The sequence below is a fragment of the Mirounga leonina genome, unplaced genomic scaffold (assembly GCF_011800145.1).
Source record: "Mirounga leonina isolate KUSES-001 unplaced genomic scaffold, KU_Mleo_1.0 Mir_101283, whole genome shotgun sequence".
Classification (NCBI taxonomy): domain Eukaryota; kingdom Metazoa; phylum Chordata; class Mammalia; order Carnivora; family Phocidae; genus Mirounga; species Mirounga leonina.
In genome coordinates, this window is record NW_023270096.1 from 1,451,432 (window position 1) to 1,469,891 (window position 18,460).

General features: G+C 38.7%; 1 protein-coding gene across 5 annotated transcripts in view; it reads left to right on the forward strand.

The window, feature by feature from the left end:
* Positions 1 to 1,918: 1,918 nt before the first annotated feature.
* Positions 1,919 to 18,460, forward strand: part of HEPH (hephaestin) — a 79,656-nt gene continuing 63,114 nt past the window's right edge. For all 5 annotated transcript variants that reach the window (XM_035009039.1, XM_035008952.1, XM_035009126.1 and 2 more), the window contains exons 1-7: positions 1,919 to 2,094; positions 3,941 to 4,185; positions 5,746 to 5,958; positions 6,852 to 7,034; positions 8,156 to 8,410; positions 10,401 to 10,569; positions 12,314 to 12,450. In XM_035009039.1, the coding sequence (XP_034864930.1) occupies positions 1,919 to 2,094; positions 3,941 to 4,185; positions 5,746 to 5,958; positions 6,852 to 7,034; positions 8,156 to 8,410; positions 10,401 to 10,569; positions 12,314 to 12,450 (1,378 nt within the window). The remainder of the gene's footprint in view (positions 2,095 to 3,940; positions 4,186 to 5,745; positions 5,959 to 6,851; positions 7,035 to 8,155; positions 8,411 to 10,400; positions 10,570 to 12,313; positions 12,451 to 18,460) is intronic.

Sequence of the window (18,460 nt, forward strand, 5' to 3'; positions counted from 1 at the left end):
TGTATGGAGCTTTCCCAGATATAGCTATGGCTATGAGCATATGCATATTCTCTGTGTATATATGTATGTGAGTGTGCAAGTCTACCTTGTGGAAGGTGGTATAGTATAGTGATCAAGAACATAGACGTTAAAGTCATAACTTCTGGGCTCACAAACCAATTCTACTGATTGCTAATGAGGTGACCTTGGGCAAATTACTTCGTACTTCTGTAGTTTCTTCTTCTGTAATATAGGGAAAATAATGGCATATGCTTCATAGTGTGGTTTTGATGATCAAATTATTTAATCTATATAAAACACATAGAATAGTGTTTGGCTTGCCATACACACACAATAATATTGATTTATTATTATTGTTATTATTATTATTATTTTAAGATTTTATTTATTTATTTGACAGAGACACAATGAGAGAGGGAACACAAGCAGGGGGAGTATGAGATGGAGAAGCAGGCTCCCCACTCAGCAGGGAGCCTGATGTGGGGCTCGATCCCAAGACCCTGGGATCATGACCTGAGCTGAGGCAGACGTTAAACGACTGAGCCACCCCTGTTGTTGTTGTTATTACTATTATTATTATTATTATTATTATTATTATGAAAGTAATAAGGCTCTGTGTGACAGTGTGGTTTTATATGTGGATGCAAATGTGTGCATTTCTGGTTTTAATTAAGACTACATGCACTTATGTCTGCTTTTAGATAAGACTGCATGTACTTATGTATATGTGTATTTATATTATTGTCTGTGTTTCTGGGTTTGACTGTAGCTGTGTATAATTTGACTGAATGCTTCATCCCATCCCCAAGTAGTCTAGCCTTTTGGCTGATGTACTGGAATGAGAGGCTAGAGACTCAGTTCTGACTCTGACTCGGGATTAGTCTAAATGGGTTTGTGCATAGCAGAGGACCAGCAGAGAATATTTCTTCTGAGACGTTAATATTTGCCTCACATATTTTCACTTGTTTTCTTTCATTATTCACTCTTTTTGAGGCATAACACACATGCAGAAAAGTGCACAAATGTTAAATTCATAGCTTAATATATTTTCACAAACTGAATACACCCATGTAACCAGTATGTAGATCAAGAAACATAACATTACCTAGAAGCCTTTATCCTCTTCTTTCCTCAGTCACTTATCCCTTCCTAAAGGGCAAACACTATTCTGGCTTCTAACAGCATAGATTAGTTTTGCCTGATTTTGTACTTTACATAAATGAAATCATACAGTATGTATTCTTTTATCTGGTTTCTGGTGTCTTTTTTCTTTCTGCAACATTACATTTGTGAAAGACATCTATATTTTTATTTGTAGTTGTAGTTTGTTCATCATCATTGTTATATAGAATTCCATTGTATGAATAAAATACAATTTAGTCATTCATTCTAGTGTTCATGGACATTTTGGCTATTTCCATTTTTAGGTCTATGAACATTCTAGTAAATGTTTTTTGGTAAATTATCATTTGTTTTGAAACAATTCATGGAGGATGGAAAGTGTCAACAAAGGAAAAAGAGGCATAGGGAGAATTGGTGACTTGATTTAGGCACCAAGTGAGTCAGTGGCCCAATCAGGTTTCTGGTGCCTGTTTCCTGATTCTTGGGCCAGAGTACATTCTTCCTTTTACACTTCTGAAGGAACTGTATCCAGGCTTCTAATCTGAAAGAAGTGATGCATAATTATCACTATAAGTGACTTTTCAACTTTGCTTTCCGAAGTCCAATGTCCACAGATCATTGAATGTTTCTTGAACTGAAACGTATGAGGTAAGGGAGAGATTCGGAGCTAATTGGTTTTTGCTTTCTCAGGCACTTGGTTTGGCTCTTGCCTCTTTAGTTTTTCAGACACATGCAAAGCCCTTCTGTTTTCTTTCTTTCATTCCAGCAGCTATTCATTTGCCAGTTTCCCAGAGTAATGTGGGCCATGGAAGCAGGCCATCTCATCTGGGCTCTGTTGTTGGTGCAACCTTTGTGGCCCCATCTGACTGAAGGGGCCACTCGAGTCTACTACTTGGGCATCCAGGACGTGCAGTGGAACTATGCTCCCAAGGGAAGGAACGTCATCATGAACCAGACTCTGGACAATGACACGTATGTTTAATCATTTGTGGAATTATAGCTGGAGTTGGTGGGGGGGGCACCCTTGAGGTCAGGAAGTAGCCTTTTGAAGATATTTTCTTAGGGTGTGTCAGCAGCCAGCTCCTGATCTCCATGGCCATATACCCAGTGGCACATTTGCTGGTAAGAATGTTAGTTGACTCAGGAGACAGCAACCTATATGGAGTATGCTTTTCCACACTGAGGTGCCTCAGCATTTTTAGGGTCCTAAAAGTAATTCCATATTCTCTTGATTTTAAAATGATATTTATAACACTTTCAAAAAAGAAAAAAAAAACATGAAATATATACAGTATTTATAAGATATGTGTGATGGAACTATGCTCCTATAGTTGAGTGGAACTACATTGATTTTGGATATGTGAAAATGTGAAAAAATATGGTAAGCCTCAGAATCAAGGAAATAATAGTAATAGCTATCACTTATGTAACAGTCTCTCTATGACAGTCACCATACTAGGAATTTACATACTTTCTCTCACCTAATTCTCACAAAAGCTTTAGGAGGTGAGTATGAATATCCTCATCTTACAGATGAGAAAACTGAGATTCAATCCCAAGTCCTACAGCTAGTAAATGGAAGAGCTGGAATTCACGCCTGGGTAATGTGGATGCAAAGCTAGTACTCTTCTCACCATTCTGCCTTTCACAGATTCCATAAGATTAACCTTTCTTAATCTTAGAGCCTTGCTGATGTTCCACAAATATCTGTTAAAAAGAATATATTAAAGAATCTTTTGTGATCTTGAATCACTTTGCCTCCCCAAAGCCTCAGAATTTTCCAAAGTTGACTGTAATATCTCAGAGCTCTCTAGGACGTATTAAAGTAAGAAAAGCAGCTTTTTTTTTTTTTTTTTTTTTTTTTTTTTTTTTTTTACAAACCACCTTCTGGTCCATTTAGTTTTGGAGTAACAGAATCTTTTTATCGGAGGTGTCCTTGAGGGATAACTTCATTATCTTCCATCCCCAATACTTTGAAATAATAGTTAGCATTTATTAAGCTTTTACTATTTTCCAGGCACTGTCCTAAGCTCTTTATGTATTTTAATTTTTTTAGTCACCAGTATTGACTGTCTGAACTTGGTACCATGATTATGTCCATTTTACAGATGGGAAAACTGTGCATAAAGTAGTTAAGTAACTGGCTCAAAGTCCCACAGAGTTGGAAATGGTAATATGGGCATTTAATCAAGTCATCCCGGCTCCAGAACTTGTGATCTTAACAACTATGCTATAAGATCTCTCATATATAGCAAGATGACGCAAGGTCAGGCCATATGGATTGGGAGTTGATCACTTAAAAAGAGTCAGTCCATATTTGATTGTCTCCCCATTACTATATATTAGGTGGAACTATGTGAAATTGCCTTTTTTGGAGGTTAAAAGTGGTCAAATATTAGCAATTTTATATGCTTTATTTTTTAAAAGATTTTTTTTTGTTTATTTATTTGAGATAGAGAGAGAGCATGAGCAGGGGGAGGGACAGAGGGAGAGGGAGGAGCAGACTCCCTGCTGAGCAGGGACCCCCCCCCCACAAAGCAGGGCTCGATCCCAGGACCCTGGGATCACAACCCAAACCGAAGGCAGGCACTTAACTGACTGAGCCACTCAGGTGCCCCAATTTTATATGCTTTAATTTAATGCTTCCCATTGTCTAAAAGTTAGACTCTAACCTGTGTTTTGATCAGTACAATCTCATTTCCCCTTGTTTTGCCCTAAACAAAAATAGACATTTTTGGTCAGCTTCATCTGGAAAAGAACTCTCCAGAGTTTTGAAGACTGTGGCAAAATTCTGAGTCTTTCTCTTCTTCCTTCCCAGAGTAGCTTCCAGCTTCCTAAAATCTGACAAGAACCGGATAGGGAGGAGTTACAAGAAAACCATTTATAAGGAATACAGAGATGGCTCATACATGGATGAAATGGTCCAGCCTGCTTGGTTGGGCTTCTTGGGGCCAGTGTTGCAGGCTGAAGTGGGAGATGTCATCCTTATCCACCTGAAGAATTTTGCCACTCGTCCCTACACCATACACCCCCATGGCGTTTTCTATGAAAAGGACTCAGAAGGTAAATCAGACCAACCTTTCTTTCTCCTGTCCACAATAAATTTTCTTTTACTAATATTTGAGAAAGAGGAGCTAGGAATGAGAGTAGACTTTTTTCTCCTTATTGATCTGAGGTAGGAGGGGCACTCCCAGAAAAACTGGTAACTAATGTTATCACTTCTGCTATTCATACGCTATGACTTTGGGCAAGGCATTTCCCCTCTCTGGGCCTCATATTCTTCATTATGTATATGGAGATTCAATCTGCCTTTTATCACAAAGAATTACTTGAAGGACATTTCCATAAAGTATTTGGCTGTGCTTTGGAAAGAGAAAAGTGTGCTGTGAATGTAAGGGAAGGCTATTCTAGTGTCATGGTCTTCTGAAAGGTCCATTTTTTTTAAAGAGGAAGTTCAGTTTACTAATCTGTATCCCCCATCCAATGGCCCATAATGACACAACAGTGAGTGATGGGAGTAGAAAGGGAATCCAGGTTTTGACTGGGCCACTAACTCCTGTATAGCCTCGGACAGTTATTTTTCCTGTTTTCTCCTCCATAAAAAGGGTAAGTGGACCAACTGATCATTAAGTTGGCTTCATTTATAAAATTTTAATTCTAATATAGTTAACATACAGAGTTATATTAGTTTTAGATGTACAATATAGTGATTCAACAATTCCATACCACAACCAGTGCTCATGACAAGTGCCCTCCTTAATCTTCATCACCTATTTCACCCATCTCCCCACCCACCTCCCCTCTGGTAACCATCAATTTGTTCTCTATAGCTAAGAGTCTATTTCTCAGTTTGTCTCTTTTTTTCCCCTTTGCTCATTTGTTTTATTTTTTAAATTCTACATATAAGTGAAATTATATATTTGTCTTTCTCTGACTGACCTATTTTGCTTAGCATAATGCTCTCTAGCTCCACTCATGTCATTGAAAATGGCAAGATCTCATTCTTTTTTATGGCTGAATAATATTCCGTTATATATATATATATATATATATATATATATATATATATATATATATATCTCATATCCTTATCCATTAATGGATGGACACTTGGGTTGCTTCCATAATTTGGCTATTGTAAATAATGTTGCTATAAACATAGGGGTGTATGTACCATTTAGAATTAGTATTTTTGTATTTTGGGGGGTAGATACCCAGTGGTGTGATTATTGGATCATAGCATAGTTCTATTTTTAATGTTCAGAGGAATTTAAGTTGGCTTTAGATTGAAATTCTGTAACTGTCTGCTTTCTCTTTTCCAAAGTGAGTGCTTGAAGGGGGGAATTCTATCTTCTTTCTCACTTCTATGCCACTGGTTTTGTACTGGGATACTATTAGATCAGGCTGTGAAGCACTTTCCATGGCCATAGCTCCTTTTCCAATGGCTGTCACCTCTCCACCCATAGCTGATGTGAGGTCTGGGATTCTTTGGCTGGATATTACCTGAATATGTATACTCAGGTTGTGAGGAACACTGTCTCATATGTCAGCTCTCTCTTGGCTTCTATATCTGCCAGGCTCCCTCTCACCCTGAGACTGGGCATGTGCAATTTCATTTTCTAGGCTCCTTATATCCAGATGGCTCCTCTGGTCAGCTAAAAGCTGATGATTCTGTTCCTCCGGGAGGCAGCCACATTTACAACTGGACCATTCCAGAAGGCCATGCACCCACTGATGCTGACCCAGCATGCCTCACCTGGATCTACCATTCTCATGTAGATGCTCCACGAGACATTGCAACTGGCCTCATTGGACCCCTTATCACGTGTAAAAGAGGTACAGGCCCCATAGGGAGCTACTGAGATGCAGTGTGGGATATCTACAGGAAGCAGTGATGTAACTGAATCACCTACATATTGAACAGCAACCTGAAGGGATGTTAATTCAGCACCCTTGTTTATTAGCAGGAATAAACCCTGCTAAACTTTTTTTCCACTATTTTTCCCTATTTCATTACCTTTAAAAACTTTAATATTTTCTTATTTCATTTTATTTATTTTTATTTTTTTAAAGATTTTATTTATTTATTTGACAGAGAGAGACACAGCGAGAGATGCAGTGTGGGATAGGAGGGGCAGGCAGGGGGAGTGGGAGAGGGAGAAGCAGGCTTCCCGCCGAGCAGGGAGCCCGATGCAGGGCTCGATCCCAGGACCCTGGGATCATGACCTGAGCCGAAGGCAGACGCTCAATGACTGAGCCACCCAGGCGCCCCTCTTATTTCATTTTAAAACCTTGATTTAGTAATGATGGGAGTCAAACCACATAAAAGTAAGGCATGTGATAAGAGTTTAAGTGTGGTTAGGATCAAAAGTATAGCCATCGGTATTTGGGGAGAATTGGGGAACTTTGTTGGAAATATGGTATGTTTAAATATTGTCAGACCTGGAAGACCTGGGTGTTGCAGGAGAATGGTCAGATTAAGGCCCTGGGTTGAAGATACAGGCAGGGATGGTGGGAGGGAATTATTCTAGGTCCTGTATGAATTGACTTTAACTGGGAAAATAGAAATTTGGAAATAGAAATTAAGAGCAGAAGGCCTTATCTCCTTTTCTGTTGCCAAAAGACTTTTAAGGCACCCTCTCTTCCTATTTATTTTTATGAGTACCCCTTGCAGGTTACTGTTGCTAAGGAGAGAAGGTTCTCAAGGGCACATTTCTTACTTACTCTAGGTACCCTGGATGGGAATTCCCCTCCTCAGCGGAAGGATGTGGATAATGATTTCTTCCTGCTCTTCAGTGTGGTAGATGAGAACCTTAGCTGGCATATCGATGAGAACATTGTCACTTACTGCTCAGATCCTACCTCAGTAGACAAAGAAGATGAGGCCTTTCAGGAAAGCAATAGGATGCATGGTGAGCTGGGAGAGGGTGGCCACACCATGACAGTAAAGACTGATGGAGAGTTTACATTGGGCCAGCATTTGGTGGGTACTTCCATATATCTCACAAGAACTAAAAGTAATAGGTATATTTTCCCTGTTTTTACTCCTCACAGGAACTAAGAGTAGTAGGTACCTTTTCCCTGTTTTACCTATGAGGAAATTGAGGCTCCAGGATTACACAATAGAAAAACTGCACAGCTAAAATTCCAACACTGATCTGTATAATTGCACAGGCTGTGCTTTTGCCATTAGGTACCTTGCCTCCTAATGTGTAATAGCCGAGGTTATTGATTCCAAAGTCATGTACTTTATTCTAAGTCTCTCAAGGTGAGGGTTGTCCACTGATATAATTAGTCAACATTTCTTTATCCTAAAAAGGTTGGGAGAATTACCCACTTTGTGAGGAAAAATGGTTGGCTGTAAGGAAGTTGATCACCTTAATTAAATTTAAAACAAACTAAAGACACAAGAGCCCTGAGGCATGGGTAAATAACTGATTTTAGTAACAAAAACAAGTTGATTTTATTTTTGTTTATTTAAGAAGAAGATTTATGTCCCTTTGGTGCCAGAGATGGTCTCAAAGCCTGATAGTCCCAAGGGAAGGTGAAAACTCAGGGGGAAGATTTAAGGGATGGCTTGGGCAGCTCAAATTTCTCTTGGGTTTTACACAAATTACCTTTGATAACCATGGTAATTAGCTAACTTGAAAATTCTCCTGTGGAAATTTCAGAAGGAAATTGGCCTGGAAGGGAAGAATAGCTTGCAAAATAAACCCCATTCATTAGAAAGCTTCCTCAGATTGCTGGGTTGGAATCTTGGTTCTACTACTTAACAGCTCTGTGGCCTTGGGAGGGAAGTAACTTCACTTCTCTGGGTCTTGGTTATCTCATTGTTTGCTTGAGATCAGTGATATCTGTTTATTTTCCCAGGCTGTTTATGAGATTTTAAATTTAAAAAAGTATATGGTTAGCACAGTGTGCTTTTTAAAGATTCATCTAAATGTCATCTATTATTATTGTCAGATGGCAAATCTTTCATCAGGCTTCTTTCCTAAGATATTTTCTGATATTTTCTTTGGATTTTCCTTTGCAGCAATCAATGGCTTTGTCTTTGGGAACTTACCAGATCTAAGCATGTGTGCACAGAAGCGTGTGGCCTGGCACTTATTTGGCATGGGCAATGAAGTAGATGTCCACACAGCTTTCTTCCATGGACAGATACTGACCATCCGGGGCCACCGCACTGATGTGGCTCACATCTTTCCAGCCACCTTTGTGACTGCTGAGATGGTACCTCAGGAATCTGGCACCTGGTTGATTAGCTGTCAAGTGAATAGTCACTTGCGAGGTGAGATCTGACATCTTTGACCCTTGAGGTATGGAAGGGAGATGGCATTAATGATCATTTGGAGCCTGGAGCCATAAGATAGGTCTTTCAGATGAGACAGCTAGGTATAAAGGATGAAATACTAGATTGGAATTTTGGGACCTAGCCAGATTTTTCCCTGGATCAGCCATTAACTAGCAGGGTGACCTCAGGGACGTTTCTCTGGGTTTTATCTTCCCCATCTCTAACATAAGATAGTATAGAGATGGATAAGCAGATATTCAAGCTGTTCTTCTTTGCTCAGAATTCTAAGGAATTAATACCTGGAGGTATTTGCAGCTTATTGAACAGGGAGTGAAGGAGAGATTAAAGAAAACAAAGGCTTCTTTGGGAGATCATAGAGTATTGTGGGCAAGTAATGACACACTAGTTGGGACCCAACAGTAACAGGAGTAGAAGGTTTGGTTTTTAGAGAGTAAATTGTTGAAGTAATGGCATAGTGCATCCAGGAGCATCAGAGGAGAAGAGGAATATATGAGACAGTGAAAAGAGCACTAGACAAGTGATTAGAAGGTTTGAGTTATTGTCTCAGCTCTGTGAGAAACTCACCGTATGATTTTGGAAAAGTCCCTTCCCATGTATAGGCCTCATTTGCCACATCTATAAAATGAGGGGTTTGGTCTAAATAGTCTCTAAGATCCTTGTTATCTCTTACTTTCTAGAATTATTTGATAAATGATAAATTAGGTAGGTGTTAGGAGAGTAATATGAGTATGTGAAAGTAGATTTGAGTAGGTGAGGAGTTATAGACTGGTAGGATAATGAGTCTGTGGTGGTAGGTTTGATGAACAGAGGCCACTTACCCATGCTCCATCATCCAGAGCCCGCCCTTGGTCCCAAAGGTACCTGGGTAAGAGAGTATGAATAAATATGAATGGAGGTTAGGGATGCAGCACAATAGTGAAGCCAGCTAAGCCTGAATTCAAATCTTGGTTCTACCAATTGTTTAATTAACTTTGGTAATTCATATAACTTCTCTGAAAGAAGAGAATGAGCATTTAAATTTTCAGTTAAAAGATAGGAGATTAAGTCTCAGCTTCACGACTGACTAGCCATTTAATCTTGGGCAAGTTACTTAACCTCTCTGATCCTTAGTTTTCTTCATCTGCAAAAAGAGACATTAAAAGTCTGTTTCACATGATGGTTATGAGGACTGAAGGATGTAACACATGTAAAGCACCTGGCACAAGGCTTGGCATGTAATACATATTCAACAAAAATTAATATTATTTTCTCCTTTTTCTTACCTCCAATTTCAAATTTACAAATTTCAAATTTCTCGGGATGACGTGAGACTCAAATGTGATAGTATACTTGAATGACCTCTGTAAGGTGCCAAGCAAATATAAGGCAGTATCATCCATTATCACTATGCCTCAATGTAAATTTTTCCACATTTGGAGATAATATTTAGAATTCAAATTTTCCTGGTATTCCCAAGTCTAAAGCTTCATCTCCATGTATAGAAGATGTTCCATTATTTTGGGAGCTTCCTACTTTACATGTAACTTACTCCCTTTTTTTCTTACTCCCTCTTTTTAAAATGTGATGCTTCCACCAGCCCAGTGTGATAGACATCCCTATTCTCCTCATTTACAAAACAGGGGTTAAAGTTCAAATCTAGGAAGTGACTGGCCAAAAGTCCTACAGAGATTGATAAGAATTAGAATGGAACTCAAGTATTCTGACTTCAAATTCTGTGATGTTGCTACAATGTAAGCCTTTTGCAGAAGGAGGAATGAGGATCTGGTAAATGAGTCAGTTGTAGTTAGCAGGTGAAGGTACTTGAATTCCCACATAGGCTCCCTTTCTCCCAGCCAGGTTCCTGAGGAGTGAGAGAAAGTGGTCTAATGAAAGGTGGGAGGGAAAAACATTAGAAGGAGAAAGGTGGGTCATCTGGCTACAAGACCTGTTGGGTGGAATGGAGCCAGCCATGATGTTCTTCCTCCAGATGGCATGCAAGCACTCTACAAGGTCAAGTCTTGCTCCATGACCCCTCCTATGAACCAACTCACAGGCAAAGTTCGGCAGTACTTCATTGAGGCGCATGAGATTCGATGGGACTACGGCCCGATGGGGCATGATGGGAGTACTGGAAAGAATTTGAGGGAACCAGGCAGGTAAGAGGCAATGAGTTTCCTCCCCCAGCTTCTGGGCCCAGCCCAACTCCTATTACTCCCTCTCAGAAATCTCTCACTTCACTTGGGGGTTACAATCATTGTCTGGCTGGAATTACATGACAATGGTTAGCCAAATTCTTGTGGTCCCCTGGAGAACGTGCTCTTGGGAAGCTATAAAACTTTTTGTAGGGTTATGTCACATCCTCAGCAAAGGGTTCAAGCAGAGTTTGAGATTGCTTCTGTTATGATCCCAGGCTGCATTAAGAAAATAAGACCCCCAAAAAACCCAGAACAGTTGAAATGGCACTTATCCAACTCTCCTTTATTTTTCTCTTGTTTACCTCATTGTCCCTTCCTCTCTTTTCTATAATCTGAAGGAGGCACTTGGAGAAATATAGGAAGAGCAGGAACAACCTACCTTGTAGCCATTCCATTCTCATCCTTTTGGATGGATTTATCCAAATTCTCCTGCCTCATCCACTACTCAGATGTAGGCAAAATGGGGCAGAAGGTTAGTTCCCTATTCAGATGCTAGGCCTTAAGTTATATTGACTCACTGGGCTATCAGTGATTCCAGGTCTTTTACAGAAGAGGTACTTAGTAAATGACTAGGAGAGTTTGGGAGGAATAATCTAGGGCACCCATCATATTTATTCTTCCAGTAAGAAATAATGGAATAAATCTAAAGAAACCATAAGAAAATAGGAACTTGGGTCTCAGCATAGCTTCTAGAATCTCCCAACTGTGCTTGCTAAATTAGTGGACTTTCATTTTGGAATGAAGAATACTTTTTAAAAGATTTTATTTCCCGTAGTCCATAGTCTCTCATGGTTCATCTCCCCCTCTTGATTCCTCCCCCCTTCATTTTTCCTTTCCTTCTCCTAATGTCCTCCATGAGGGGGGTGGGGGGATGGTTAGCACAGTGATGGGTATTAAGGAGGGCAAGTATTGCATGGTATTAAGGAGGGCAAGTATTGCATGGAGGTGTTATATGCAAACAATGAATCATGGAACACTCCATCAAAAACTAACAATGTACTGTATGGTGACTAACATAACATAATAAAAAAAATAAAAAAAATAAAAATAAAACAATTCTAAAAATATAAAGATTTTATTTATGTATTTGAGAGAGAGAAAGAGAGCACAAGCAGGAGGAGGGACAGAGGGAGAGGGAGAAGCAGACTCCCTGCTGAGTGCAGAGCCTGACATGGGACTCAATCCCAGGACCCTGAGATCATGACCTGAGCTGAAGTCAGTTGCTTAACTGACTGAGCCACCCAGGTGCCCCAAAATGAAGAATATTTTTTATTATCTGAGTTGAGTATCTGAGGATGATTAGGGCAGATGTAAGGCTATTTATTGAGTATCTGAGGATAATTAGGACAGATGTAAGGCTATTTAACTTCAGAGGGCAGAACTGGTCCCATTGTCTGAAACTTACAAGAGAAGATTTTAGCCTACTATAAAAAAAATTCCAACCATTAAAACTATCCAACAGTAAGAGGGATTGCTATCTCTGAAAATAAGTCCCTTGACTTTTGAAAGACTCAGGCGGGCAGAAGTCATATATTACTTATTAGTGGTGTCATCAAAGGAGATACATTCATTGGGTGGAACTTAACTTGGATGATCTCTGAGGCTCTTCCTAAACATAAGTATCCATAACTTGATGAGACCAAGGGTGAGATGGGGATCTATTTGATACATAAGTCAGGTGACATTTGCCTTTTTTATATGCCAGTGGCTCAGATAAATTCTTCCAGAAGAGTTCCAGTCGGATTGGGGGCACTTATTGGAAAGTCCGATATGAAGCTTTCCAAGATGAGACGTTCCAGGAAAAGGTGCAGCTGGAGGAAAATAAGCATCTTGGAATTCTGGGTGAGAAATACTTAACTTATGAAATTCATTGACTGGAACTTGAGAACTGGGGAGGACTTAGAAACTGGAGCCTGGGGGTACCTCAGAGGTACACTCGAAACAAACATCTCTCAAACTGAGTTCCAAGGGATAAATGTTTGGTGAAAAAAATGCTATGAGTCTGAATGTGTTTGCCAAACACTAGGTTAAACATGGTCAAATAGTATTCTTTGTTGCAGGGCTTCTCAGAGCCTTTTATTTATTTTTGTTCATCAAAAATATCCAAGATGGGAATAGAGTATGTAAAATTTATCATACTTAATTACTGAACCTTTTATTAGTAAACATCTTTTGGTAGCACTGTTATACAGATCACACTTTTAGAAGTGTTTCTCTAAGTGTATTTCTGAAGAGCTATTTAATGCAGTAAGACTGTCCAGGTTCTTGGCAATATGAGGCCAGGAACAGGTTGACATTACAGGCAGACATGCTTGCTATGGTGAGGGATGCAGTACAAGGCTTAAAGCCTGGTTTTGGATAAGGTATCCAGCAGCACAGATTTGGGTAAAGCACAGTATTGAAATGACATAGCAAAGTTTGGTGTGGTTTAGCCACTTGGTAGAGCCAGGAAGTAAAATAGATTAGATGGAAGAAAATTTTGGTAATGAAAGTAATATAATTGACCATGTTCTGGGGATAAGTGTGTCACAGTTGATTCTAGGCGATCTGAACATGGACAATAGACCTTACATCTGCTAGACAGGAAGATATAAAGAGCAGAAAATCACTTTGGGAAAGACAGTGGACAGTGAGTATTAAAGCTATCATTAGCTGGTGTTCAGTAGAGTTTCAGTCTTTTTTATTCTTCAATATATTAAAATATTGGGGTAAAATACACATAACATAAAATTTACCATCTTAACCATTTTAAGTGTACACTCCAGTGGTATTAAATACATTCATAATGTTGTGTAACTATCACCACCATCCATCTTCATAACTCTTTCCATCTTACAAAACTGAAACTCTATACCCATTAAACAATAACTTCTCATTCTTCCCTCCCCCTCACCCCTGGCAACAACCATTCAACTTTCTGTCTCTATGATCTTGACTACTCTAAGTACCTTATATAAGAGGAATCATACAATATTTGTCTTTCTGTGACCAGCTGATTTCACTTAGCGTAATGTCTTCAAGTTTCATCCATATTGCAGTGTATACAAGAATTTCCTTTTTTTTTCCTTGACATCTATCATTCCCATGCCCTTCTTTATCTTTTATTAAACTTTTAAATTTTAATTCCAATATAGATAACATACAGTGTTATATTAGTTTCAGGTGTACAATAGTGATTCAACAATTCCATACATCACCTGGTGCTCATCAAGACAAGTGCCCTCCTCAATCCCTATCACTTATTTACCCCAACCACCCATCCCCTCCCCTCTGGTAACCATCAGCTTTTCCTCTATTGTTAAGAGTCTGTTTCTTAGTTTATCTCTCTCTCTCTCTTTCCTTTGTTCCTTTGTTTTGTTTCTTAAATTCCACATATGAGGGAAATCATATGGTATTTGTCTTTCTCTTATTGACTTATTTTATTTTGCATTATACTCTCTAGCTCCATCCATGTTGGTACAAATCACAAGATTTCATTCTTTTTCATGGATGAATAATATTCCATTGTATGTGTATAATATTTTGCTTATCCACTCATCCACTAGTGGACACTTGGGTTGCTTCCACATTTTAGCTATGGGGAATAATGCTACTATGAACATGGGTGTACAATATGTCTTTGACACATGCTTTGGTTACTTTTCAGTATATGCACAGAAGTGGAAATTCTGGGTCATGTGGTAATTCTATTTTAAATTTTTGAGGAACCACCATACTGTTTTTCATGGGCCTATACCATTTTATATTTCCACCAACAGTACAGAAGGGTGACAATTTCTCCACATCCTTGCCAATGCTTGTTTTCTGTTTTGTTTTGTTTAATAGTAGCCATCCTAGTAGGTGTGAAAAGGTATCTCATTGTATTTTTGATTTTCATTTCTTTAATAATTACTGATGTTGGACATTCTTCCATGTACCAATTGGTCATTTGTGTATTCTTTGGAGAAATGTTTATTTAAGTCATTTGCCCATCTTTAATTGAGTTGTATAATTTTTGTTGTTAAGTTTTAGGAGTTCTCTATATATTTAGGATATTAATCCCTTATCAGACTTATGAACTGCAAATATTTTCTCCCATTCTGTGGGTGACCTTTTAACTTTATGGTGTATTTTGGTGCACAATTAGAAAATAATGAAGTCCATTATGTCTGTATTTTTCTCTTATTACCTGTGTATCTGGTGTCATATCCAAGAAATCACTGCCAAAGAAAATATTGGGAAGATTATGCCATATGTGTTCTTATCAGAGTTGTATAGCTTTAGGTCTTAAATTTAGGTCTTTAATCTATTTTTTAAAATTTTTATTTAAATTCAGTTTAATTAACATATATGCCATATTATTAGTTTCAGAGGTAGAATTTAGTGATCCATCAATTGCATACAACATCAAGTGTTCATTACTTCAAGTGCCTGCCCTAATGCCCATCACCCAATCATCCCAATCCTCCACCTACTTCCCCTCCAGCAAACCTGTTTCTTTCCTAAAGTTGAGTTTCTTATGGTTTGCCTCCCTCTCTATTCTTGTCTTACTTTAAGTTCCTTCCTTTCCACTATGTACATCTGTTTTGTTTCTTAAATTCCACATATAACTGAAACCATATGGTATTTGTCTTTCTCTAACTGAATTATTTCGCTTAGCATAATACCCTCTAGTCCCACCCACATCGTTGCAAATGGCAAGATCTCATTCTTTCTGATAGCTGATGAATATTTCATTACATATATACTGCTTCTTCTTTCTCCATTCATCTGTTGATGAACACCTGGGCTCTTTACATATTTTGGCTATTGTGGACATTGCTGCTCTAAACATTAGGGTTCATGCACTCCTTCGAATCACTATGTCTGTATCTTTTGGATAAATACCTAGGGTAGCTCTATTTTTAACTTCTTGAGGAAACTCCATACTGTTTTCCAGAGTGGCTATACCAGCTTGCGTTCCCACCAACAGTGTAAGAGGGTTCCCCTTTCTCCACATCCTCACCAACATTTATTGTTTCCTGTTTTGTTAATTTTTGCCATTTTAACTGGTGTAAGGTGGTATCTCATTATGGATTTGATTTGTATTTCCCTGATGACAAGTGATGAGCATTTTTTCCTGTGTCTGTTGGCCATTTGTATGTCTTCTTTGGAGAAGTGTCTGTTCATGTCTTCTGCCCATTTTGTGACTGGATTTTTTGTTTTTGGGGGGTTGAGTTTGAGAAGCTCTTTATATATCTTGGATACAAGCCTTTTACCTGTTATGTCATTTGCAAATATCTTCTCCCATTCTGTAAGTTGCCTTTTAGTTTTGTTGACTGTTTCCTTTGCCATGAGGAAGGTTTTATCTTGATGAAGTACAATAGTTCATTTTTGGTTTTGTTTCTCTTGTCTTTGGAAACCTGTTTTGAAAGAAGTTGCTGTGATTGAAGTCAAAGAGGGTGCTGCCTGTGTTCGCCTCTAGAATTTTGATGGATTCTTAGCTCACATTTTGATTTTTCATCCATTTTGAGTTTTTTGTGTATGGTGTAAGAAAGTGGCCCAGGGGCACCTGGGTGGCTCAGTTGGTTAAGCAGCTGCCTTCCGCTCAGGTCATGATCCTGGGATCCTGGGATCCAGCCCCACGTCTGGCTCCCTGCTCAGCAGAGAGCCTGCCTCTCCCTCTCCCTCTGGCTGCCACTCTGCCTATTTGTGCTCTCTCTTTCTCTGTCAAATAAATAAATAAATAAATCTTTAAAAAAAAAAAAAAGAAAGTGGCCCAGTTTCATTCTTCTGCATATGGCTGTCCAATTTTCCCAACGCCATGTGTTGAGGAGACTGTTTTTTTCCATTGCATATTCTTTCCTACTTTGTCAAATATTAGTTGACCATAGAGTTGAAGGTCCTTTTCTGGGTTCTCCATTCTGTTCCCTTGATCCATGTGTCTGTTTTTGTGCCATTACCATGCCTTTGCTGCATCCCAGCGGTTCTGAACTATCGCGTTTTCATTTTCATTTGCTTCCATGTGTTTTTTAAATTCTTCTTTAATTTTCTTGTTGACCCATTCATTCTTTAGTAGGGTGCTCTTTAACCTCCATGTATTTGGGTTCCTTCCAAATTTTTTCTTGTGGCTAACTTCAAGTTTTAAAACATTGTGGTCTGAAAGTATGTACAGTAGAATCTCAATCTTTTTGTACTGATTGAGACCTGATTTCTGACCCAGTATATGTTTTCTGGAGAATTTTCCATGTGCACTCGAGAAGAATGTGTATTCTGCTGCTTTAGGATGAAATGCTCTGAATATATTTGTTAAGTCCATCTGGTCCAGTGTGTCATTCAAAGCCCTTGTTTCCTTGTTGATTTTCTGCTTAGATGATCTATCCATTGATGTAAGTGGGGTATTCAAGTCCCCTACTATTATTGTATTATAATCAATGAGTTCCTTTATGTTTCTTATTGTTTTATGTATTTGGGTGTTCCCAATTTGGGGGTATCAATATTTATAATTGTTAGATCTTCTTGTTGAGTAGACCCTTTTATTATGATATAGTGTCTTCCTTCATCTCTTATTATAGTCTTTGGTTTAAAATCTAGTTTGTCTGATATAGGGATTGCTACTCCAGATTTCTTTTGATGTCTATTAGCATGATAAGTGTTTCTCCACCCCCTCACTTTCAATCTGGAGATGTCTTTGGGTCTAAAATGAGTCTCTTGTAGCCAGTATATCTATAGTTCTTCTTTTTTTTAATCCAGTCTGATACCCCATGTCTTTTTTTAAAGATTATTTATTTATTTATTTATTTGAGAAAGAGAAAGAGAGAGAAAATGTGCATGAGCAGGGGTAGGGGCAGAGGGAGAGGGAGAGGGAGAAGCAGACTCCCCATTGAGCAGGGAGTCTGACATGGTGCTCAATCCCAAGACCCTGAGATCATGACCTGAGCTGAAGGCAGATGCTTCACCAATTGAGCCACCCAGGTGCCCCACTCTATGTATTTGATTAGAGCATTCTAAAATTCTGAAGTCCATTTATATTCAGAGTAATTATTGAAAACTATGAATGTAGTGTTCTTGTATTACCTATAAAGTTGATGTTTCTGTAGATTGTCTCTGTTCCTTTCTGGTCTTTGTTACTTTTGTGCTCTCTCTTTGCTCAAAAGATCCCATTTAATATTTCTTCCAGGGCTGGTTTAGTGTTCACAGATTTCTTCAGTTCCCACCCCCCTGGAAACTCTATCTCTCCTTCTGTTCTGAATGACAGCCTTTCTGGATAAAGTGTTATTGGCTGCATTTTTTTTCCCATTTAGTATGTTGAATATATCATGCTGGTCTTTCTGGCCTGGCAGGTCTCTCTAGACTCGTTTGCTGCCAGCCTTATGTGTCTACCTTTGTAGATTAAGTATCTCTTGTCCTGAGCTTCTTTCCGGATTTTCTCTTTATCTCTGATGTTGGCAAGCTTTACTATTATATATCGAGGTGTTGACTTATTTTTATTGATTTTGAGGGGGGGTTCTCTTTGCATCCTGGGCTTGAATGCCAGTTTCTTTCCACAGATTAGGGAAGTTCTCAGCTATAATTTGTCCAAGTAAACCTCCTGCCCCCTCTTTCTCTTCATCTTCTGGGATCCCTATTAACTGGATATTATTTCACTTTATGGAATCACTGAGTTCTTGCAGGCTCCCTTTGTGATCCAGCAGTTGTCTTTTTCTCTTCTTTTCAGCATTTTTAAATTTTCCATCATTTTATCTTCTATATCACTGTCTATATCATCTGCCTTGTTCTTCCTTTCTGTTAGCGCCTCCATTTGTGATTGCATCTCAGTAATAGCATTTTTAATTTTATAGCATTTTAATCAGCCTGATTAGATTTCTTTTATTTCTGCAATAAGGAATTCTCA